Below are 26645 nucleotides of genomic sequence, written 5' to 3' on the forward strand. Positions count from 1 at the left end.
GGAGTGGTTCTGGACCTGCCCCAATGTGCCCACAACGATAATTCGTCTAGAATTGTGTTGGCCAACCCTAGAAACTCAGTGTAATATCAGAAATGCCTGCTTATATAAAAATATTTGCCCGCCTGCTTATATAAAAATATTTTCACCTCAAAAGAATATTGGCAATTGTGAGGGATGCGGTGTAGTGGGAATTTCTGCTTAACTTCTTTGCAACAGGAATGTATTAGACCTTCAGAACAAAGAACTGGCTCGAGTGTATCTGAATGCATGATACCTCCGTCCACTATACATCCATCTTTCCCTTGACTGAGAAGTTTCCATGAAATAAATTGGACACTTGGAGGCCTATGGTGACATGCAACACGTTGGGAAAAATATGTAGACCTTGTAACTAAGGACACACCATCTTATTTATGAATGTGCAGCTATGCGCGCCTTCAGACGTAAACATGCATAAGAAATCCTTGTTTTTTTAACGTCTGGCAAGTCTTGAGAGCGTATGCGCGAGAGTTAAGTTTTTTGTTTTGGCTGCGATTGCTTATCAAAAATTATTCTAGGACAATATTGTATGGCGGGCCGTATTATTTATGTGATTTGAGGTTGTATGGTGCTTAAAGGAATGGGAATAAGTCCAGTAGAAGTTTTATGAATTGTAAGGAAGACATTTTATCAAAATCGATTGTGTAAGGTTTGATGTAAACGTCCGAAAAAGTAACTAAGCTCTAAAAGTCATTCCCAGATGACCACTCGTGAACCTATACATGTAGATGAACCTCAGCATAGAAAAAATTGCATCAAGTCCAAACGGGAGACTCTGCAACCATCTCAGCAGAGACTGAAAAACAAAAAAACAATAATAATCTAAAAGAATTCATTAAAATAGTCCTAACTTGAGTTACAATCTTGACCCAGTGCCTGCAAATTGCCAAAATCATTGGCATATAAATAGGTGCGGGAGGGGGGGGGGGGGGAGAACTTGGGTCCCGCCCCTAGAAAAAGAAAAAAAAATGCAATGAACTTTTTCATTATTTTATCCACGTTTAAAAGCTGGACGATGAAATATCCTAGAACCCTTCATCTCACGTGTGCACAAACAGCCACAGTGGGTCTTTTCTTCTCTTGAAGAGCTTAACGCCACCTTCACACTGCTTCAAGGTGCTGTATAGCAAGAAGATAAAGGAACAGAGGTGTAATTAATGAATTCAGAGGGGGACAGTAAGTGAAACATGGGTCAAAAGGGGAGTTTGATGTAGTTTTTGATTACAGCGAGTTTGGACGTTGGCAGAGGTCTCAGCCAAGTACATCCTGGTCCTACGAACGTAGTCACATTCCATGGGGTGCTAAACAGGCTGTAGGGCAGTATCTTGACCCAGTGCTGCCAGGCCCAGATTCCTGGGCCTAACCCTTTTCTGCTTAGATGACTGCACCCTAAAAGTTCCATTTGTGAGAGGGACATGGCAGCATTTGAAAGAGTTTATATGCCACACTGTAAATCGGGCAACAGGATCGCCCGTTTAACTTTTGGTAAACATGACATACTGAAAAAACGCTACAAAGAAATTGAAATGGTTGTGCTTGTTTTTCAGGGACCTGTTGTAAATTTGGATTTCTGATATACAACTCCTCCCAAATGTTGCTGGGGGCCCTAGGGAAGTATGTGAAAGGGCTTTGCCATCCGTGTTTTCTTGGTAGGTTACACCATTCTCGGTCACACCAGGACACTGTGGAAGAATGCAAAGCCAATGACATGTTTTGTGTCCTTAATCACTTTGCACAGAATCACAAGCCTAAGGTTTGGGACAAGTAAAATCAATAATAAACTCCATTTATGGACGCCACTAGTTATTTCAAAGGATGATCCATCACTTACCCACCAAAAAGGACCCAATTATTTGTTCCTCTGGCCAACAGAAATAACACGTCTTAATGGAGGAATGACACCTCTTAATGAAATGAAACAGCAATATGCCCCACGGCAGAGTGAAGGAAGGGTGGAGTTCATTGCCTTTGAAGACCCAGGGCCTTGACCTACAAAGAAAGCAGTGAACCCCGAGAGTAGCAGAAGACATCAAACGAAGGAAAAGCAAAGAGAGGAAGAGAGGAAGAGCAGAGTGAGAGAGAGGAAGGGCAGAGAGAGGCAGTGAGGAAGAGCAGCGAGAGAGAGGAGGAGAGGAGAGACTACTTTTGCTGTGCTGTATCATTTGTTTGGGATGCCAAACAACGGGCCTCATTACAGAGTTGCATGTAAAACCTGCCGGTAGGTTGTGGGTTACCGGCAACCCCGTAACACTGTTTCTGCCGCCTGACTTCCCATTACCACCGGGATATCATGTCAGGCCGCGGTAACGGTAAATCCCCATTCCCATGGAGTCCCATAGGACTCCACCGGAATGGGGTCACTGAAGCACCGGCACCATTGTTAACGGTGCTTCAGTGAAAACACGGTCTGTAGTGGCCTGAACTCCCGGCAAGTCAGGCCTGCCGGGAGTTCCGTGCCCCTATCAGCCTACTCTTACGTTTGGCAGTTCAGAAAGGGTGCTGGTACATTGCTACCAGCACCTTTATTTCCCAGAACGCCAAACACGTAATGAGGCCCAATGTCATATTTTGCCATGTTCCTGCGTTGAGCTATGTTATCTATACCCTTCCCTGTATTGAAGGGCTAGAATCAGTTGGGAATGGTATGCCACACGCAATGTCAGGTTTTAAGCTGTAGAAACATGTTGTGTAAGGTCTTGTTCTGCTGGGATCAATGCGTACTTTTCCCAAAGCTAAAAATGCATGTTAACTAGAATCTACTTTAGTGCTACTGTATGAAACGAGAGGGGGGATGGGGGGAATATGATGTTGGTTTCCTTTTACACTGGCCAGTTAGATCATGTTATATTATTTACAAAATAAGACTATAATGAAACTTCAACATGTCTAATTTTCAAGCACCTTTGTTTATTACATTTCTAATGCACACCAGACCCAGAGGTAACAGGGCGCAGCAATAAGAAGGTGCAAGGCTTACAAAGTTACACAATGGATAACAATATGATATAAGAAATGTACAGGTGGGGTTAAATACAAGACAAAGTGTAGATCTGAGCATTCAGATAAAATAAAATTCCAATACAGTTCGTTCCAACAATAATGTACAATAATTTACAGTGATGGGTAGTGTAGTGTAGTGTGCAATTGTCTCAATTTACGCTAGCCTTCAGTCAGGTTGAGGTGGGTGCTATAACTCTTTCTAAAGTGTAGATAAGGTTGGTCAGCTCTCAGCTCGTGGGGCAAGGAGTTCCAGAGTTTGGCGGCCTTCACATGGAAACTGTTGCCGCCAATCTTGGTAAATTTGAATCTCGGTACCACAAGACAATTTGTATTAATAGCTCTAGTAGGACTATCAGTTAAGTAGTAACTAGGGGCAGCATTGTTTAATGCTTTATGTGTCAAGGAGGTGATTTTTAGCCGTATCTTGTTATGGGTGGACAGCCATTTATATTGACGTCTGGTGGAGGTCATGTCCACTCTTTTGTTGATGCCTAGTGCGGCTCTAAAAGTGTTGTTTTGTAGTATTTGTAATCTTTGGATGCTAGCTTTATTAGCTAATTTATTAATTATGAGAGCATTGCAGTAATCTAGAGAGAATTAATGCTCTGGCCAAGATAATACAACTGTCTGAGAGGAAAGGCTTGCCAGCTCCGATAAGCGTGCACGTGTAGGCTGTAGTAGAGGCCAGGGATTTCACTTGTTTATTGAAGGACATAGTTGCGTCCAGGTAGAAACCCAAGGTTTTTACCTCCTTGGAGACTATGGTGTTGTTTCCATCAATACTGAATGATGCGTATTCATGACCCAGTTTAGTGATGTTAGAGGGGATGCCTAAAATGATCAATTCTGCCTCGTCATCATGTAGGCAGAGACCGTGAGTGGCCATCCATGCCTGAATGATGAGATAGATCCTTTTCACCAGCGCCAGGTCCTTGCCATGATCCCCAGAAAGTGGGAGGAGAATCTGTGCATCATCTGCATAGTTAGTGTAGGCGATACCTAGAAGGTCCAGATCATCGAACAAAGGTTTGGTGAATTTGTTGTATAGAGCTGGAGACACGATGAACCCTGAGGCACCCTGCACACGATCGGGGTGGGGTCAGAACTATGAGAGTGTTCTCCCCATCGGCAGCGGCTGTCACTCAGGAATGATTCTATCCATTTGACAGCATCTGTAGAGAAATGGGCTGCTGAGTCCAGGTGCCTGCAGAGGACCTTGTGATCCACCAAGTCGAATGCAGCTGAGAGATCAAGTAATAGAAGCAATGCTGTCTTCCCTTTATCTCTCAGCTCAATTTGGGTTTTCAGATCTATCAATGCAGTTTCTGTCCCGTGTAACGGTCAGAAACCCGATTGTGAAGCTCAAGGTATTTTTGAATCTGCATATAAGCAACTTTGTCCAAAATTTTAGGTAGAAATGGTACCGTCGTGGTTGGGCGGTAGTTTGTGGCAATAAGTGGATCTAAGATTTGCTTCTTTAGAAGTGGGAGAACCCAACATTGTTTAAGGTTGGCTGGGATAGTGCCAGTGGAGAATGAAGCGTTGATCAGTTTAGAGATAAATGGAGAAAGGTCTCTGGCAGCATCTTTCATAATGTGTGCTGGGCAGACATCTCCTTTGTAGTTGGATGGTTGGAGTGATAAAATTATTTTTTTTATCTCTAGAACAGATGTTTTAGTGAAACGGAATCTATTGTTCTGATCAATCGATGTCACTAGGTGGGAGAGAGTTGGCAAGCTGTGGTAAATTCAGAGCGTCTTTTTTATTTTTATTTTGTAGAGTGTTTATTTTGTTGGTTAGAGCTTGTTGAATATCTGAGCACCAGATCTTTTTGTTGCATATGTCTGGTAAAGAGATCGGGGACTCAATTCTTTTAGTATGGTAAATAATGCTTTCATACTTGAGTTGGATTTGGCAATGCGTTCATTGTAAGAATTTCGTTTTGTCAGACAGATTTCGTTTTTGTAGTGCGTTGAGGTAGTAATTAGCTTCTTTTTATTCTCGCTAGAAGGGCATAGTCTCCAGGCGGTTTTGCACTTTCTTTTCAGTAGGGGTAGGTCCTTTAATTGTGGTGTGAACCACTTGTTAAAGTGTGCTTTAGCTTTGCTTGATCTCAGTTTGAGAGGGGCAATTTTATCGAATGTGGAGAGCATGATTTTGTTACATTCCTGCACCAGGGTGCTCGGGTCAAGATTATCCAGCAGAGAGTTTAGGATGGGTAGAATATCAGGAATCACGTTGTCCACTGTGATATTCCTTTTATTTCTAGTTAGACAAGGTGGCGCTTTTTGTGAGGCCATACGTCGTGGTCTGGTGGTTGATAAAGTGATGGACACGAGGGAATGGTCAGTCCATGATTGAGGGGAGATAGAAGTAATGGTGGCTGTAAAGTTGTAATCGGCTACCCAGTCCAAGGTTCTACCCTTAATATGGGTAGGTTTGTTTACTTTTTGCGATAGTCTGAGTGCATTAAGGGAGTTGGCAATTTCCAGGGCGTGTTTATCTGCTGGATCATTAAAACCTAAATTAAAGTCACCTAACAACAGTAGTTGGGAGGTAGGTTTGAGGTTATTGGCAAGTATATTATGCAAGTCCTCCTCAAACGTTCCGACGGGACCACGAGCTCTGTATATTACGTGCATAGTAAGTGATTCGGAGTTGTTTAACGGGAGTTTGACAGAGGATTTCACAAGATTGCATAGTTTGGTGAGGGACTAATCTCAATTAGAGACTCTCTCTAGATACCTTTGAAGCAGCCACAATACAGCTGGTAAAAAGAGTGGCGCTGCCAGACATTTTTCATAGGGTGCCTGATGAGGTAACTTGGGAAGGTGCAGGCGGGCTGGTGGGGGGGGGGCAGCATTTTTATAACGGTGGGTGTGACCCCCCTCGCGGCTCCACTGGGTAAAAACACCAGAAGATTAGACCTGGAAATCTAATCTGTTAACTACACCCCTGTTTTGACTCAACATTCGCATGATGCCCTCTATTAACAGGACACAGTAACTGCAGCTCCGCATCCAACTAGACAAGGTTTTGACTAAAGCAGTAGTTCACACCGATAGTGGTCCCGGTCTTCTAGATTCTGGGATCAAAGATTGGAAAACTGAAGTGTCAAATCTGTAACAATGAATTCACAAAACAATTTAAATATTTAATTAAAAAAATATTAAATTTTATTTACAATTCACATGTCATCAGTACATACAGCAGCAAAAAAGTAATTGATAAGAAACACTGAACCTAAAACCTAATCAACATCACTTACATCAAATCCAATCATACCATATACACAGAAAGGGAATAGTTTCTTACCTGTAACTCCATTTCTCCAGCATTGGTATCTTTCATGGATTCACATGGTTAGAATATTCCCCGTCGTCAGACTGAGACCCCTCGGTACACATATATAGCCTTTTCCAATAGGAAAACTTCCGACACTTGTGTCCTATCTACGTCCTTTTAGGACCCGCCTACGCATGCTCGTAGGCCGTCCCCGTATAAGAGGCCCGCCCCCGCGATTCCCCTTCAGATTTCGGCCCCTCAAAGTAGGAAGGGTTAAATTTATCAAATACATTACATTCCGGGGAGGTTGGCGGGCGCAGGTGAATCCATGAAAGATACCAATGCTGGAGAAGGGAATAGTTTCTTACCTGTAACTCCATTTCTCCAGCATTGGTATCTTTCATGGATTCACATGCTTAGAATAGATTGTATAGCAGTAACACTTGAGACGGCGGTGAGAATGTAATGTAATATACCCTCAACATACTACACAATGCATATGTACAGTAGGAATAAGTTACCTCATATAACCTTACCCACATAAAATAAACTGTCATTAAAAAGGTAGACAACAGATTCTCCACAGCGTGGAGCTTACCTTACTGAAACAGATGGCGCAGGACAGCTCTTCCCATCTGCACCTCGTCCGCATGCTGCCTGGCAAGGCAGTAGTGGCGGGTAAACGTGTGGGGCACTGACCATGCCGCAGCTTGGCATATGTCCGTCAACGGAATTCCTGCCCATAAAGCTGTTGAGGAGGACATCGATCTTGTAGAATGGGCTCTAGGATGTCCTTGCAGTGGCCTTCCAGCCTTAGAGTGACAAAACGCAATCGTCGATGGGACCCATCGAGCCAATCCTTGTTTAGAGATTGCTTTTCCTCTCGTCGACGGACCATATGCGACGAACAGTTGTCTAGTAGACCTGAATTCCTGTGTACGATGTAGGTAAAATTTCAGAGCCCTCTTAACGTCCAGGGTATGAAGAGCTTTTTCTGCTGCCGATGATGGTGTGGCGAAGAAAGTAGGGAGAACAATGGACAAGTGTTTGTGATATACTGTCGGAACTTTTGGGACGAACATAGGATTAGTTGCCAGGACTACTTTGTCCTTAAAGAATCTTAGGTATGGCGGGTCTACGACCAGCGTTTGCAGTTCCGAGATTCTTCTAGCTGATGTGATAGCAATCAAGAATGCCAACTTCCACGAAATGAATTTTATGTCGGACGTGGCCATAGGCTCAAAAGGCGGTTTCATTAAGCCTGCCAACACTGTGTTGAGACTCCAAGTCGGGGGGAAACGTTTTTCCGGGGGAAAAGCTCGAAATAAACCCCTCATGAAGTGTTTTACAAGTCTGTCGCTAAATAGAGACTGCCTTTTCCTTGTGAACCTCGAGATGGCCGCCAGGTGCACCTTTATCGATGTGAAGGATAATCCCCTCTCCGCCAAGAGGAGCAGGTAAGGTAGAACTTGTTCCGGCGTCACCGACAACGGTTGTAGGCCCTGTTGTCCCCTACACCATTCACAGAACCTCCGCCACTTATAGGAGTAGGATTCGTTTGTAGAAGGGGCTCTAGCCGCCTGCAGAATTTTTTGACAATCCTCCGAAACGTCTAAAGCACCGAACTCCGAAAAGTCAGGAGCCAGGCAGTAAGGTTGAGACTGTCCGGGTCGTGATGCCACACCATGCCTTTGTCCCGGGATAGTAGGTTCGGGACTTTCGGAAACCCTATGGGATGTTCCAGCGACAGGTGAAGCAGGTCAGAGAACCACGGTTGCCTTGGCCAGTATGGCGTCACTAGAATTACCCGGCAATTGTATCTGCGTATCCACTGTATTGTCCTCCGTATGAGGGGGAACGGGGGAAAAGCATAGAGGAACATGTCCGTCAATGGGAAGGAGAATGCCTCCCCCCTGGAGCCCTCTTGAGGCCATCTGCTTGCGGATTGCTCGCATTTCTTGTTGTCTTTGGTCGCGAAGGCGTCCAGAGGGGGGTGACCCCATTTCTCGAACACTTTCATCAGGTGAACTGTGTCCATTTCCCACTCGTGTATCTGGGCCATGCTTCTACTGAGGGAGTCTGCTTGGGAGTTCCTCACTCCTGGAAGGTGATGAGCCACGATGGAAATTTTGTGCTTTAATGCCCAATGCCATGTTTTCTGGGCTTCTATGGAAAGAGTTCTTGATCGCGTCCCTCCTTGTTTCCTCAGATAAAACATGGCCGTTGTATTGTCGGCCAGTATTCGTACTCGCGAGCCCTTGATGTGTGGTAGGAATGCCTTCAAGGCCCATCGTACTGCTCTGAGCTCTAACACGTTTATGTGTAGGAGTGACTCTGTTGGAGACCAGCGACCTTGCGTTTGGAGAGCACCCATGTGAGCTCCCCATTCGGTTAGGGACGCATCCGTGACTATGGTTCGCTGAAACTCTGGCTCCTGTAGGGGTACGCCGTTGTTCAGATTGTGGAAACTCTGCCACCACTGAAGGGTCCGAAGCAGCTTGTCGTCGGTTATCTGGTCTGACCACGATCCTTGAGCCTGCGTCCATCGGTCCGCGAGGAATTCCTGGACTGGCCTCATGAATAGGCGACAGTTTTCCACCAGATGGATGCAGGATGCCATGGCCCCTAGGACCGAAACGTATTTTCTCACTGAGATCTTGGTGTTTCGCTGTAGTCGGCATGCTTGTTGATTGAGTCTTGAGGTTCTGTCGAGAGAAGGTTTCACTAGCCCTAACTGGGTCTCGAACTGTGCCCCCAGGAATACCAGCGATCTCGATGGCTGCAGAGAGGATTTTTCTAAGTTTATGGCGAATCCCAGCTGTTGTAGAAGCTGCATGGTGGCTTGTAAACTTGTGTTGGTCGATGCTGGGGAGGATCCCCTTACCAGCCAGTCGTTGAGGTATGGGTATACATGGTGGCCTTGCTTCCTTAGCCAGGCCGCTACTGGAGCCAGGCATTTCGTGAACGTTCTGGGGGAGGTCTTGAGCCCAAAAGGAAGAACCGTGAATTGGTAGTGAGTCCACCCTATTACAAATCTTAGGAATTTCCTGTGTTTCCGACACATTGGAATATGGAAATACGCATCCTGTAAATCCAGGGGCGCTAGAAAATCCCCCTCTTGAACGGCGCGGATCACTTCCTGCAGAGTGAGCATCTTGAATTTTAGGCTCTTTAAAGACTTGTTGAGATCGCGTAAGTCTAAAATGGGACGCCATTTGCCGTTCGGCTTTTTTACGACGAAATATCTTGAGTAGACTCCTTGACCTCTCTGTGATGTTGGAACTAATTCTATCACGCCCTTTGCTAACATGAGTGTTACCTCTTGTTGCAGTATCTTCAGATGGGAATGAGCGGTGAACGCAGGTGGAATTTGCGGAGGGCTGTGTTTGAATTGTAGAGAGTGTCCGTTTCTTATAGTATCCAGCACCCATTGATCCGTCGTTATTCGTTCCCATTCGTCGACATATGCTGAAACTCTTCCCCCCAGAACGGTGTGTTGTATGTCACTGCTGATCTTTATTTTGCTTGTCTCTCGACGACGACGGATATGATGGTCTTTTCCTGGAAGTCTGGAAGTTCCGGCGACGGTTTGCCGTTTGGGAGGCACGTCTGTATCCCTGGGAGGGGTAAGCTGATCTGCCAAAGGATCTGTCTCCAGATGCAGAGAATCTTGAATTACCTGAAGCCCCTCTAAAGGGACGAAAAGACTTGTAGTTTCTGCCACTCTGGAGGGCACCCAATGAACGTGCCGTGTCCGAGTCCTCTTTCATTCCCTTTAGGGCTTCGTCCACATTCTCACCGAAAAGAAGGTCTCCCTCAAAGGGCATATCTAAAACTTTGTATTGTACTTCTGGCCTGAAGTAGGTACACTTAAGCCATGACTGTCGACATAATACGACCCCATTATTGACTTGCTTGAAGCCTGACTCAGCGAGGTCCACCGCGATGTTTATTGCGTGATTTGAGGCTTCCTCACCTTCTCGGACGAGTAACATTGCTGCCTTCCTATGCTCTTCCGGAAGATGATCAAGCAACGGAGCTAGCCTGTGCCACATCTCCCTATCGTATCTGGCAACAATTGCCAGAGAGTGTGCGGCCTTTACTGTGGTCGCTCCCATGGATACCACTTTTTTGCCAAAGGCATCTTGGCGTCTCGCTTCGTTCTCAGGAGTAGTCGTGCACTTGTGCTCGGCCTTCGCCTTCCTCGCCGCTGCCGCCGACACCACCGAGTCTGGCGTTGGTTGGGAGGATAAACACTTGGGGGTAGACTCGGGAGCCTTAAACTTTTTTTCCAGGCGTCCTTTCACTGCCGGCTCTGAAAACGGGTGACGCATTGTCTGCAACCCCTCCTTCCATACATGGTCTAGTATTGGTATCGAGAACACAGACCTCCTTCTCTTACCCATGTGGTCGAACAAAAAACAGTCCTTTTTCTGTTCTTCCTGGGACAAACCAAATTCTTTGCATGCCTTCTCCATCATAGAATGGAATGACGCAATGTCATCCGGAGGGGACGGGTGAGCTGGGCTTCTAGGGGTTTCCAACTCCACCTCTGACTCCCAGGTTGGATCCTTGGAGGGGGATGATGAGGTATCCGACATGGCTCCCCTGTCAGACTCCGAATCTGGCAGCTCACCTTCCTCTTGTGCCAGTGCTGAGATTGGCGTGGGTAGGTGCGTCGGTTGACGGGACGGGCCCGGCTCGTCGACGGGTGACTGTGGCAGGTTTGCCTGAGGTAGTCTCTGGTCCAACGACTGTAACAACGACTGAAGCGTGGACAGAATTTCCAACGACAAAACAGATTGAGGATTGAGAAGAGGGGCAGATACCGGTATAACGGATCCCCTCGTCGACGACTTGTCAGCCACTCGTAGCCCTAGGTCTGCTGGGCCAGCTATTCTCTCATTCTCGTCCTCCGAGGACAGCAACACAGCCTGTTCTTGTAGTAAAGTATCCGGGGGGGTCGGATCAAAAACTTCAGGCCTCCAGGCATCCTGTAGAACCCCCGTCGACGAGGCCATCGTCGACGTCGGTGGGACGGTGGATGCCACCTGCGTAAGTGGCAGGGTGGAGGCCGATGACTGGGCCGCCGTCGACGACGGTGACTTAGCAGGTGGTTTTGGCGGTCCCGCCTTTTCCACACTTGACTTGCTTTTACTCGACTCATGGTCGATCTATGATGATCGCCCGAGGAGGATTTCCTTTCCTTTTCATGCTTTTTTGATGAAGATGATTTCTTTGACGAGGAGTCTCTAGTTGAGTGACTTCCAGACGACTCTTTTTCCGTCGGTCGAGATTTCTTCGCCGGTGGTTCCGACGAGGTAGTGCGGCGTGATGTTTTCGCCGATTGTGTGGAGCCTACCTCCGAAGGGGGGTATGCCCCCGCTCCATCATTCAGCCATGCCACCAGTCGTCGACTGCAGTCTTTGAGGGTTTTTTGAGAAAACCCTTTGCATATGTCGCAGTTATCCGCCGAATGATGAGGGTGGAGGCAATATATACAATCCATATGTCCGTCCCCCTCGTAAACTTTTTTCAAGCCGCACGTCGCGCATGGGCGGAACAGTGCTTTTCCTGACACGGAGGACATTTTCTGTACTCAAATTCCAGTAATGCAACCTTGTACAAAATAGTAAGACAACGCGAGGAAATCCCACTACTTTGGAGACGGTTGAAATCTGAAGGGGAACCGCGGGGGCGGGCCTCTTATACGGGGACGGCCTACGGAGCATGCGTAGGCGGGTCCTAAAAGGACGTAGATAGGACACAAAAGTGTCGGAAGTTTTCCTAAGGCTATATATGTGTACCGAGGGGTCCCAGTCTGACGACGGGGAATATTCCAAGCGTGTGAATCCATGAAAGAGCCAATGCTGGAGAAACATGTATATATGAACTAATGCAGACAAGGAAGGAGTTGTGTAAAATTCACAAACACAAAATCCTAAACTAAACAATGAACATAATGTAGCTAAGGAGAGAACAGATGAATCAGTTTGATGCAATTGTCTTTCGGCTGCTCCAAACACACCGACTAGTTTCTACTTTAATACATTTGCAATATCTTCATCAGGGGGTAAAAACAAAAAGAAAAAAAAACCATTAAGGATATGCACGTAAATTACATATTAGCCAATTATGCTGTGTAGTACAAAAAAACGAATTTAAACTAGACTTACAATTCAAATCATGGCCATATAATTCATGAAGGCCTAAAAATGAGCAGGAAGCCAACACAGGATAAGGAGACCTGCATAAGAAACGAGGTCATTAACTAAAGGTACACTCTCCATGGGAACACCTGTAACCCCAAGAAGAATCGAGAAGACAAAGCGTCAACCTACTACCACAACCATGTATAGACAGACATAAGAAAACCAGAAGAAAAAAAAAAAAAAAATCATAAAATCACCACATTGGCATGCCATTAATAATAATACCTCAAAAGTGCTCTCAAGAACCGCGGAAATAATAAAACCAAAAAGGAGGTTAAAGCTAAAATACTTGAGGTAAGCAATCTTGGGCTTTATGAAGGACACTTGTCAAGAAAAAAGAATGAGTTCATCAATACAACTGAGGACAGAATCCCTTTATTTTGCATCTTGTCAAAAATGGTATTAATTCGCTGGGACATTTTTTTTAAATTTGGACTGAAACTTCAGATCAACTGCTTGAATTTGTGGTTTGGATCAATAATCTTGACCTCGTTTCACATTTCACCTGTGAGTCACAGTCCAACATCCAGAATGGCCTCTTGTAGACTGAATGCTTCCGTAAAAGTACAGAACGCAATACCACGCTGCATTTTTCCTGTCAGCATCCACAGAGCTTACTGAATAATATCCCACATGGGATGTTCCTGCAACTTCGCTGTAATTGTACCACACTGCTGAATTTTAATAAACATGCAGGCACACTTCAGAAAAGATTAAGTCATAGAGGCTATCTGAAAAAAATGGTTCACCATGGTTTTAAAAGAAGTCGCAATATTGATCGGATGTGTACAAACTGGTCTGTACAACTACTTTTTGCCAGTTTAACAGAGCTATTTCAGGTAAGATTCTAAAGAAAAAAACTGGAGGATCTTGTCCACTATGGACATTGGCTTGGAAAAAACACGTTTTGCTTTTCAGAAAGGCAGAAGCCTTACACAAAGCATAACTAGGGTTAGTAGGAAGATATGTATAGAAAAACTGACAATTATGGATGTGCATCAACAATCAGTTGTGGACCATTATCCCTCATTTTCTGTAGCTTGGGCACGAGGTTTGAGTTGAGGGGGTTCAAGATTCAACTACTGCCAAAAAAGCAAGAAGCTAAGCTACAAGGAACAAATGTGGACTTTTCTATAGAAAACACGTGATCGTGAGCCAAATTCTGTTGAGGAGCGGGATTGGATGGATAATTAGTCCATCTCCTGTCCATATGTTTTTACCCGAGCAATCATGTTCTATCACAGCAATCATTCTATTTATTTTGCCTGCATTATTCCAAAGGTTCCATTCCATCACTGGTTAGACAGGAATTTCCCCTTTCTTTTTTCTAAGGCAATGGCAGATTAGGCGTTTCAGTATATGTGTGGTTTAGAACCTTGCCCATTATCAACACAGATGTGTGCAGTCATTTACCGTGACTATTGTACATTTCTGTCCTTAGTTTCCCCTCCTAAGTTGATTTTAGTTGTTCAGGACATTGGTTATATTAATTGTTCTGCATTTATTGAAGTTTTCTCGCACTGCTGCTCCATTCTTTATGTGCTTTGAATTTTTATTTTCATAGCACTTTCATTCGTGGTGAATAGTCATAGCATGTTTTATTCCATTCCAACATGGCCGACTGTCAAGTCTAATAGTCGCTTTTCTACTTCTTTGGCCCGAGTGTCGGCACGCCAATGCCGACTTCCTCGAACCTCGAGGTTATGTTTATTGAGCAGTTTCAGGTGCAGATGTCACAGAAATATATGTGGCGGTGCGGGTGCATGCCTGGCCGCAGCAGTAAGGACACACTACTCTTGAGCTCCCATGCAGTAAGCATTTTCTCCCCTCTTTTTATATAACAAGCACATTTAATGGCTTTACACTAATACGAGTACCACAAAGCAGCGCGAATTGGGCTGCACACGCATTACTTTTGCTTTTCTTTTTATGCAGTTCACCTTGTTGTTGACACCTGAACTCAATATTTGGCTCCCTGCAGGTCGCTGAATTAATGTTGACATGGGGTGTCACACGGCGGCAGTCTTCCCATCACTGTGTTACAGTGCACAAATTGCCAGTATTCCCCCTTTTTTTTGGTAAGCTTTTCTTTTGATTAGCTATCCATGTTCTTAATTTGGCAATCCGGGTTGGGTTGTGATCCATTTTGGTACAACCCAGCCAGTTCCCAAATAGTGAACTATTGATCGATTTAGCTCTGGTTTTCTTATACACTGCACATACCCTTGCTGGCACAATTAAACCAGGAAGGCCATTTCCAGGCCACTTCAGATCATCGTTATTGTAGCAATACGAATTTAGACGCCACCATTGTGGTTTAGGACGTTTTTCCCGTATCTAATGGTTCGCATGAACCAAAAGTTCTAAAAAGCGACCACCAAAGGTTTGAACACCAAAAGTTCGAACCTTTGGTGGTAGCATTGTAGAAAAAAAAAAAAACAGGGGCTGCAGGGATGTGTTCTGTTTCGCCCGGCACACTATACTTTATGACATAGTGAGCGGGGGCTGCGGGGGACACCCCCGCAGCCTTCCGTTTAAAAAATAAAAAAAAAAAAAGATAAGAAAAGGACCCTGCAGCGCCGGTTCCCAATCACGAAAGTGAAAGGGAAATGGCGCTGCAGGGAACCAGCGTGAAGACAAGGTAAGTGGTGTTTATGTGGAGGGTGTGGGTGGGCTGGGGCGGGGGGGGGAGGGGCAAGTGTTATGGGTGTGCGTGTGTGAGTTTGTATGTGTGTTCGCATGAGAAAGGTGCAAACTTTTGGTAGTTTGCACCTTTCTCATGCGAACGATTTGCCCGCGGTACTTTCAGCTGCGGGGAAATCACTCGGATTCACCATTGTGCGGTCCTGCTGAATGCACAAGCCGGCTGGTTTTGCACCCGGCAGATTGGTTTGCGTATTCCATGGGGCAACTATGATGCCCGCTTTAGGTACTTACCTCTACTTATCTGTTTTGCAATCAATACACCTATATGGCTTTAGATTATGAGGGTTTCTTTGGTTATATTATTATTTCTGGGGTTTGTTGAAAGCACTTGTGAGGTGTTATTATTGATGACATGCCACTGTGGTGATTTAATGCATTGGGAACGTTGGTTGTGGTAGTATGCTGACACTTTGCCTTCTCAATTCTTCTTGGGTTACAGGTGTTCCCATGGAGAGTGTACTTTTAGTTAAGGACCACGTTTCTCATTCAGGTCGCCTCATACTTTGTTGGCTTCCTGCTAATGTGTAGTCCTTCATAAATTAGATGGCCCTGATGGAATTGCAGATATAGTTTGAATTTGTTTGTTGGTACTACACAGCATAATTGGCTGTACAATATGTGATTCGGGTATCACCAATAGTTTTTTTCCTCGCTGACGAAGACGTTGCAAATAATATATTCTTATCAAACCGGTCAGTGTGTTTGGAAGTAGCTGGAAGACAATTACATCAAACCGGTTCATCTGGTCTCCCCTTGGCTACATATCCATTTATGTTCATTGTTTAGTTTAGGATTTTGTGTTTGTGATTTTTACACAACTCTTTCTTTTTCTGAATTTGTTCATACACCATATGTTGTGGACGTGGTTTTTTGTAAGGCTATGATTGGATTTGATGCATGATGTTGATTAGGTTTCAGGTTGTGTTTCTGATCAACCACCATTTTGCTGCTGTATCTCCCGATTGTGTTTCTGGTTTCATGAATTGTAAATAAAATTGAATATATGTTTTGATTAAATATTTAAATTGTTTTGTGAATTCATTGTTCCAGATTTTACACTTCAGTTTGTTTTCTTATCCATGTTCGAAGAATCTGGAAGACAGGAACCCCTGGCTTGTGTATACATCGATAATCAAGGAGCCAGCTAGGATCCGGGATCAGGGTGAGGTGGCTGGTCTTATCCTGTTGCATCTTTCAATGGAATTCGACACAATTGACCATGCCTCCCTCCTTTTCACGATGTGCGAATCAGGTATTGCTGGGTCTATGTTTGATTGGTTTGCTGCTTTCCTTTCCTCAAGTTCTCACCTCTTGACTGTGGTGTCCCCCAGGGATATACACCCTCACCTCTCCTTTTTAACATTTACATACAACATATTGCAAAAATCATTCACTCCCATGATGTCTGCTTTTATACCTATGCAGACTATGCTCCGCTTCTTTTTAGACTGGATCTGGAGCGCAAAGATCCCGCCGCTCCACTCAAGTCCTGCCTGGAGGCCATTGGGAGCTAGAGGAGTTTAAACTGCTTAAAGTTGGATGGTGAGAAAACAGGTGTTGATAGTGGGCCAGTCTCCTCCATGTGAGCCACAGTGGACCTCTGATATTTGGCCACCATCACTTTGTCCTACTCCTGTCTCTGTACAGGTTTTCAAAAACCTGGGCATGAAAGTAATGTTTTCCTTCACCAGAGGCTACGTTTAGTACTACCTGTAGCACTGAATTCTTTAAACTTAAGCTGCTCAAGAAAGTGCTTCTTTATATCACTTCTATTGATCATGCACCTGTTATTTTAACCACCCTTAACGGGAGTCTGAACTATTGTAATGCGACTTTATTTGCTCTGCCAGTTTACCATCTCAATCGCCTCCAAATCCTGCAGAATGCTGCAGCTCATTTAGCCACAGGGATCCCTTTTGGTCACTCCACTTCATCAGCTAGACGTGCACTTCAATGACTCACTGTATCGGCTTGAGTCCAGTTTAAAACACTGCCTGATCCATCAAGCTCTTCATAAAAAAGGCTGCCTCTCTTTTCAAAGATAAAATGTCCTTATACTGTCCATCTGGAGCAATACGCTCTACTAACCAGCAATTGCTTAACGTTTCTTGGTATTGCCATTCCCATTGTGGTCGGGCCTTCTCCATCGCAGGCCCCAAGTTGTGGAATTCGCGCCCTTCTTTTTTATTTTTAAAGAGATATCTCCGATTTTAAACTTTTCAAAGCATTTTTGTTGATTTGTTCATCTGCCTTTTCTGCTCTATTAATCCCCAAATAGTGCCATGATGCCACTGGTGACTTGCGGCATACAAATTTCATATAGATAGATGGGTGAGGGCTAGTCAAAGGTCAGATTATGTAATTTAACTCCCTCAAGAACCCAGCCTAAGCGGATTCCTACCTCACATACTGATATGTAATTACCTAGGTCCTAACCTCCAGAAAGGCCGGACTGAGGCTTGTGCTGCCAAGGAAGCAGTGGTCGAAATCCCACCTTCAGCTAAATGTGCCCATATTTACTTCCAGCTCCACCCCTCCTGAACCCCCTGCCTCACCCCATCCATGGAACCTCGCCATTCGGAGCTCAGGAAAGTAAGTAGAGGGGCATTGCACGCTGTTTTCTTTCGGCATGGTTTCTACATGCCTTTGCTCACCAAGACTCTCGAAGGCTCCCAAATGTTGCTGAGGGCGAGGAAAATAGAAGGGCTTTGCCATTCATTTTCTTGGGCATGGCTTCAGCATGCCCACGCTCACTATGAAGTGACTAAATTCCAGACAGACCCCCTTGCGGAGCGAACAACTCTTCTCCAGCTATCCCTCCTTTCGGTGTGCCCCATAGAATACAGTAGTTGCCCACAATAAATATGGTCCAATTGAACACATAGTTCATCCACCTTTTTCTTCTCGTGTCTTCGTGAGCACCTTATCTATCCCTCACTCCCATCACTATCAACCTCACTTTGCTCCTCCCTACTACTATTGAATGTTCCATCATACTCCTCCTTTTCCTCCAACAGGCAAAAGCCCTTTGACGCCATATACTATGGCAGGAGCGCTATACAAACACAAAACAATTTCAAGCTCTGGTCCCAGCTGTGCAATCGGAGGGCAGCAATCAAGATGCACAGATATTGGACCTTTTTATTTGTGGGCAGAAACACCTAGTATATGGTGCAAGTGGAAGAGCTAGCTAGTTTGAACAGATAAAGAAACCTGAAGACATAGACCCAGTCCCCAAGTGACCATAACATAGATAACATTTCCATAATTGATGCTGTAGTCCGAGAAGAAGTCCTTCCATTGAAGGACTACACAGTATGCGATGACTGGTAATTGGAGGGCCTAAAGCAAGAACCTAGAGGGGATGCCCCCAGCACCTACATAGAGCACTGAAACCCATACCATGCATTTCCTGTTATCCAAGCCTTTTGTGTCTTCTTCAAACTCTTCTCCCACTTTGAACTCCACATGATAGTTCCGCAGTGAGCTTAGCGTGCGGATGGTGAACTGGTCCCCATTTTGTTCAATCACCTTCTGGGGCTTGAGCAGTTTGGCAATTTTACGTGTAGCAAAATCCACATCTAGAGAAATAAAAAAAAAACACAATTAGTTCCAGATGAAGGTCAACTTCTGTTTACATAGACGGAAAGTGGGAGTAAGGGAACAACCCCCGCCCCCCCCGGTGGTACTAGCCTTTTAGCGGTTGGCTGCAAAAAATGTAAACAATTCAGCTTTTCTTAAATGCATAGGAAGAGCTCCTTCATCTCACTGAATACGGCACTCTGGGCTCAATAAGGCTCATAACGGACAACCAGAGCCTACCCTCCCATCGACCCCCAAAAATACTTTCACAGCTCCACTCGATTGCTCCCCCTCGGCTCTTCAGAGGCCACAACCCACCTTTAACAAAGGGGTGGGGGGCGGTGTCAAGGGAGTTTCCAGCAGCAAGATCCCCTGCCCCTATCCAAGCAGCAATACACAGCTATATCCATTGATTGCCAAGAACCTATACGGTGGCCTCAGAAGACCAAAACATCTGAGATTCCTTCTAAATTATAGGATTTCCGATCCTGTGCTACAGGAGAAATGAGCTGTGTAGTTTCTGCATCGCAGAACAAACCAAGGTCAACCTCCTGATGCAGCAATGCTTGTGTAAACAACTGGTTGTGCGAGTCACTATAGAGTTCCAGAAGCAGCCATGCGATTTAGTGGAGAGCTCCGTGATCGAATGCGATAAAGCAACTGGTAGAGAATGTACGTTCACATAGTGCAATGTGTAAACAACTGCCGCATCTGGTAATAAACAGCTAAATTGCAGCGTATTGGCAGGGGTTAAGTCCTTAAAAAAAAAAAAAAAAGGGGGGGGGCACTCTAACATACACATCAGGGTGTGACGTCAACAGAAATTAGCATATCAAGGTGACATACAAGTGTAATCCAACTGGATTTCCTTACCCATACAAATTGCACAGGATGAATGCCATTTGCCTTTCATAAAATCAAAACACTCACCAACAATGAAGAGAGGATATTTTCTTCTAATAGTGTTTGAAAATGTTAGAAGGTGTTTATGGTTTAAACTCCAAGAATCAATACCAAGGTTTGCCCTGGAACATGCAGTCCTGAGTTATGTCATTTCAACTTTAATTGTTTTGTATTTTTCATCAGGTTACATAGTGAATCCCCCAGGTCGGCATTAATTAAAAGAAACAGTTAAATGTAAGAAACAGTCAAATGTTCTCATTTTACACACAATCTCTAAAATGCCCAGGGGGACCGTGTCGACCCTCTGGAAAAAAAAAGTGGGTGGATTCTGTCCACCCGCAGGCACCCTTGACTTGAGCCCTGCGTATTGGGATTGAGAGGGATGTGGCGATTTGCTGTTAGGCAGTAGAAAAAAACCTCTAGTGCAAGTTATCAAATCGAAGATATTAGGGACACAATGCTACACTCTGTAAACGTCAACAACCCAACCTGTATGTGCGAGTCTTCTTCAGAATGTTATTAGGCACAGGGCGGTTCATGGACCAATGTTCCAGTTTAACGCACCATTTCATTTTCCAAGCTCCTAGTGTTTTTTTTTTTAGATCCAAATCGGAACAAGGCTAGACCCCTTAACATTCACTCCTCATGTATGGTGTAGTTCATCAGGGTTTAACGAATGGTGGAAGTGGAAAAAAGGAACTAGTGGTACTCTGACCATCCCACTCCTTCCTTTTTGGATGCAGCCAGACAGGTGGCAGGCGTTGAGTGGCGGTGTGGCAGTTGACCAGGATCACAATCTTTGGCTCAAATTGTTTGTCCAGATTGGACCACTGCTGGCGTGCACGAGTGGGGCAGATTCCCCCCCCCCCCCCAACCCCACATGGACCGGCTCAGTGTGAGCACTCACCGGACTTTTGGATATGAGGAGGGGGCCTACATGCAGACCCTTAGATCAGCAATAGGTCTGAATCGACCTGTGAATGGAGCTAAATAGCCAGAAGGACTATCCGGAACCTCGCAGAAGAAGGTTGGCACCCCTAACCTGCTGTTGTCCCGGTGGAGCCCTACTTTGCGCTCGATCTGTGAAGGCCTGCAAAGGTGCTTCAACCCCTTGGACTGACGGGACCAATCAATCACTTTCAATGCCTCCTGGCTGCCCTGCAAAAGATGTGGCTCGGAAGTGCCCCTGGGCCATGCAATGGGCTGTTCCGCTCGAACCTTTGCACCCGTGCAGGAGCATTGTCACAGAGTTTCAACTCAAATCTTTGGGGACTCCTAGCTTGCACTACAAAGCATCTTTTCACCAAATATCTTTGGCCCACGAGAGAGAAGCGTGCACAAGTACCCCTGCATCACTGTGCGACAGTGGCCCCTTGTTCATCCATCATATTTTACACACAGGGGATCCCTTGTGGTCCTCTCATTTGCGTGGGTAGCGGAATAGCTTTGCTCATCATAGCAGATCCTCCCCGGACGCTTGGAAACTGTTTTCACCCTTCAGAATCCATTCTCTAACTTTGCCAGCCTCTTAGAAATTGTACTGAATGCACGACTGAGCACTTTCACGCATGCATCGAACATTGATCACGAGGCTCCATTCATCGTAGGGCTGGAAAGTTAGGGTTATCCATCTCGGAAGATGGATATACTATAAAGTTTGCCTGCCTTTTGCCTTACAGGTTTTAGCGGGATTCTGCACTTTACCCCATTGACCAAAGTGACTGTATATATTTTACAAAGTGTGTGTGAGTGTTATTACCGTGCATTTCATTATTCACTTGTGTTTATTCTTGTATACTACTGTCTAGAGTAATTCTTGGTGTCTTGCTGTGTGTGCGTGCATCAACGACTTCAGATCTCCCCCACTCCTCCTCTGACTTAACCTTGACAGCTCCCCAAGATACTGTGAATTGGTCTGGCTATCGTCCCAGAAGTGTTCCCTGTTTCACCAACGAGGGTGGCCTCGTACACCCACCAGAGCAGAGTTTAGAAAATAATTCTAACAATGAGGGTGCAGAGCAGGAGGTGTTCCTGCTCAACACACTCATTATCCTGTCATCAGGACACCTTTCCAGTTTAGCACCCTCATTGTCAATGAGGGTGCTGCCCCATTCAGCACCTTCATGGACAATGAGGGTGCCGAACAGGAGAGGTGTCCCTCTGCCAAGACAATTTCCTGCAGAGCTCAGGGCCGCAGAGCAGTTCTCCCAGGGACGTGACACCTTGCTTTGTGTCCACAGACAATCAGAGTGGGAGCCATTAGGCACTGGTTGGAGGAATGGGAGGGGGACTATTAGCAGGGACTTTTGTTCCTTAAGAAATGTAAATGGGGCTGATCAGAAGCATGACGGGTGCATAAATTATAGCATTAATGTGAGCCAAACAAATTCCCCTTTGGTTTTAAAGCCATAGTCATTACTTCATAAAGCACGCAGCATAGTACTGCATGCTTTATAAAGTAAGGATTATGGCTTTGAAACCCAAGGGGAATTTGTTCGGCTCACATTAATGCTATTTTAACTTTGCATGCAGGATAGGGAGAATAAAACTAAAGCCATACTTATTGCCCAACATATTTTTAGGATGATGTATATAGTGTAAAGTTAGTTTATTATGAAAGGCTAGTTTATTATGAAATGTGGTTTGCTTCCAAGGCACTGAAATAAATCAAGTAACATTTAAGCACATGAAACGCAAAGCATAACCTTAATATCTATGTCAACTAAACCTGGGAAGATGTGTTCTGTCGCTTAAATTGCCCACATCCTGGTTTCACCATTTAACCAAAGTGTGTGATCCTGGGCAAATTATTTAAAAATCGCACTGTGTCTTATCTGCAGCTCGGTAAATGATTCACTCCATAGCTCATGTTAATATATTATACTATCATAAAAAAAAGCCTAAGGACTATAGAGTTACTCCATATATAATAGTGCAATTTAGGTATTTTGCACCGCAAAGTTATTTGCCACTTAACTTACTTGTGGCAACTTATTCTAAAGTAATTTTCAAGTAGCCTCCAAATATCAAAGACCAATGATGGTCCTTGCAATGTCCTTTTCTGTGAAGTCACTTCTGTTGGTGCAATCCATAAGAAGGTTTGCATATATTGTGCCCCAGAGAGCTCTATAGATGGGTTACCTGCATCTGTAATGGTCCTGTAGTTTTTTTATGTGTATGTGTTAAAATGCCATCTCTTTAATTTAGAAATCGGGCAACCTTTAACACTCCAGGTGTGGAGACAATGCCTACTTTTATGGAAATTAATATACTATAAACACAAAAGGCAATAAGTTATCATGTAGTACCTATTCACATATAAATTATACAAAAATAATTGTATTGCAATACAAGAGTATATGCATAACATCGCAATCAATGAAAACATCACATACATGACAATATAAATGTATAGAAGTGTCAAAACTCCAATATACACTAAAAGGAGATCTGCCAGCCTAAAATTAATGTCAGGATACAATTCACGCCTAAACCCAACATGCTTCGGTCATTCCCTACAAATGTCTGACATTCTTCAGGGGTCATAAAACAGTTTTCATCTCATTCGTTCATAGTTAACCCTCCCAGTGGGAAACTGATGGGAACACAGTCCTTCAGTGTGTTCTTGTCACACAGTAGTAGCCGATGCCTTCTTGGAGCAGGAGCTCCCCAGCGCCGTGGTGCCCTGCTGGAGCAGCACCACTCGATCCCCACATGCTGTGAGGTAAGCTTTGGACATACTACCAGCTGTCCTCAAAGCACCTCCGTGCCTGTTATAATTCTTTATCCCTATTTCCTGCATCACACGCATCTACCGCACCACGCTTTGCCTGCCCACCCCTACGATCCGTTTTCAGGCGTGGACTCCTCTACATGATATTTTAAATTTGCCTCCATTGGCGCACTCAAGGTGCCCTATACTAAGATGGCTGCCACCCCTGCACTGTCGTGCCCTCATCTATGCCTGCCTCTCCCAGGCCAGTAGCCGAATGCTGATTGGCCCACATACTGCTCCTAAGCAGCAACGCGATTCGTCAACAGGCGGAGCCGGAAGTAAGGCGACGGAAAGAAGGCTTGGCACTGACTGAGCTGACCGAGCGTGCCACGCTGCGGGCTGCCCAGGTCTTTGCTCTCAGGCGGTGCTTCCGCTGGATCCCCTATCACAGGACTAGGATCAATACGGTAAGCCTCCTAAATATCCCCTCTACCTCCGCAATTCCCACCAATTTCTAGTGACCCACCGTATTACACACCTTACCTAGACGATCTTCACGGATAACCTTGACCCTGCATACTGGCCTAAAAACCAGTCGGATTGCGCAGTTTCATGAACAATGTATTACTGCTATATTGCTACCATTATTTGAAATAATTCTCACTTAGAGTGACATACTGGTCTGGCAAATCGTACCACTATTGTTCTCCGTACACACAGGTGCATAGTTTTCACATTGCCTATTGTGATGTTGTGCTACCTAGCCACTGCTGCCTTTTGCACATAGGTGCACAGTCGTTTCTAGCCCATTGTGACAGTGAGTGATTTAGCTACTGCTGCCTATTTGCACACAGGTGCATAGTTTGCACCATGCCTACTGTGTTGTGTATTACCTAGCCACTGCTGCCTTTTTGTACACAAGTGCATAGTTTCACCCTGCCTATTGTGATGTTGTGCTACCTAGCCACTGCTGCCTTTTTGCACATAGGTGCATAGTCGTATCTAGCCCATTGTGATATTGCGAGTCCCTGCTACTCTACAAAAGAAACTCCCAAGTACACTACAGATAGCCAACTCCCATCCCCTCTACTACCCCAATCCAAGCCAAACCATGCAAGGTTGGTTATTATTCATGATGTTTCCTTTTTGTGCCATCCCGTATGACACACTATGCACAGGTTCACACTTCCTTCGTCTTGATAATGGCCTCTCCAGAGCAGCCTGCCCCCGTCATCACCCCATCCCTCGTCCTACACCTTTCCTGCCCCGTACGACACCATTCCCAAAGCTACACATCCCGTCCAATAACCGAATAGAGCACAAAAGCATCCTAAAGACACTAAGGGACATCACACCTCACTTAGCACCTATAACAACCACCCCAGTCCTCAGTGCACTTAGCCGCACTAGACTCAGATCACAGACTCTTACAACCACCTACCTTAAAACCAGCAGACCTTCCAAAGCCAATCAATCCAAACATACCCCTATTCTAGGCATCACAAGAACCCAAAGACTTAGAGCTAGAATCCCTAACCTGCCTAGAACTATCACTTGCACTAATCATGCTAACGCAAAAGGAATACCCCTATCAAGAACCCAAGACAAACACTCTAAAAGTCCTATCATAATCAAACAACAATCTAACGCCACAGAGACTACCAACATGCACCCACACAACCACCCACCCAACCCATAAGCCGCCCCCAGCCACACACCTCAAAGCAGCTCTCATTAACGCGTGTTCCATACCTGCTCACACCACTGAAATTCATGAACTCATTATGGAGCAAGAATTGGACCCATTTATAGTGACAGAATCCTGGCTCCACCAAGCGTCCGGCCCCTCGCTCGCCATTGCCATTCCCCCAGACTACACCATTCTCAGAACAGACAGAACAAAATCAGTAGGTGGAGGAGTAGCCATCATTTCCAAAGCTAGCCTCAATCTAAGAACCAGCCCTATCGAGAGCCCAGTAGCTAAACTAGCCACAGACCACAAAACTACTATAAACTTAATAACCATCTACAGAGCACGGTTCATAGTGATAATTTCGACTATCAAAAATGTCGAAAGTCAAAATTTCGAAAAAGAAATGTCGAAAAAAAAAATGTCGACTTTTTTTTCAATGCATTTTTTTTTCGAAATGGTTCCCCCCAACCCCCCCTTTTTTAATTTTTAAAATTTTTTCCCTTTTTTTTAACTCCCGAACCCCTAAAATAAATATATAATTAAAAAAAACGAAAGTCGACATTTTTTTTTTTCGAAATTATGACTGCCCACCACAGAGCACCTAACACCTTATCTCGACCTGAACTAGATATACCACTATTGTTAACACCACTCATAAAACCAAACACAAAATGCTTAATACTAGGGGACTTGAATCTAGGATTCAATGACCCCCCAAAACCAAAAGCAGATGCACTACATAGTGCACTCAAAGACATGGCCTTCACGCAAATCATGAACACCCCTACCCATACAAAAGGGAGAGTGCTAGACTGGATACTGCATCTTAACGCCACAGTATCCCTTGACTCCATCTCCCGGTGCATTGGTCAGACCATCACTGCATAAACTTCTCTATCTTGCGCAAACAACCAGACCTACCCAAAACGGTTGTTGAAGAATCATATGTAACAAGAAACATCCGTAAACTCACAGCAGAAAACATCAACCCCCTATTAGCCAAAGCCCTCAATAACAAAATAATTATTGCTCAAGAACCTTCTGTCCTGGCAGACCATTACCACAACTCTCTCACTAGTACTATAGACGCCTTAGCACCCTGCATTAACAAAACCAAACGTAAAGACAAAAAGTCCTCCTTCTAGTTCAATGAGGAATTAGTTTCACTCAGACGAATCAAAAGATCGCTTGAACACTGCCTAAAGAAAAAACAGACCCCAGAAGCCCTGGAAGAATTCAACGCTGCAAATAAAATCTACAAATCAGCCATCATAGCCCATAAAGCAGATGCCTTTAATACTAGAATTAGTAACGCGTCCTCCGACAGCAAAGATTTATTCACCATTCTCAAGGAGCTGGAGAATCCAATCCCCATAATCAATCCAGTCAAACCAAGCAAAGAATGGTGTACAACCATCCAAGACGCCTTAGACACCAAAATTAAACTATTACAAAACAAAATTCTCTCTAAAAGAAACCTCCTGTCTGACAAATATTCCACGGCCAACCA

At 44.8% G+C, this 26645-nt stretch overlaps 1 protein-coding gene across 1 annotated transcript in view; it reads right to left on the reverse strand.

Annotated features, from left to right (window-relative positions):
• Positions 1-26645, reverse strand: part of RBP7 (retinol binding protein 7) — a 179266-nt gene that overhangs the window by 72386 nt on the left and 80235 nt on the right. Inside the window, exon 2 of the mRNA XM_069610003.1 lies at positions 18645-18823. Within this exon, the coding sequence (XP_069466104.1) occupies positions 18645-18823 (179 nt within the window). The remainder of the gene's footprint in view (positions 1-18644; positions 18824-26645) is intronic.

Source organism: Ambystoma mexicanum, chromosome 8, assembly GCF_040938575.1.
Source record: "Ambystoma mexicanum isolate Mex_15411 chromosome 8, UKY_AmexF1_1, whole genome shotgun sequence".
NCBI classification, from domain to species: domain Eukaryota; kingdom Metazoa; phylum Chordata; class Amphibia; order Caudata; family Ambystomatidae; genus Ambystoma; species Ambystoma mexicanum.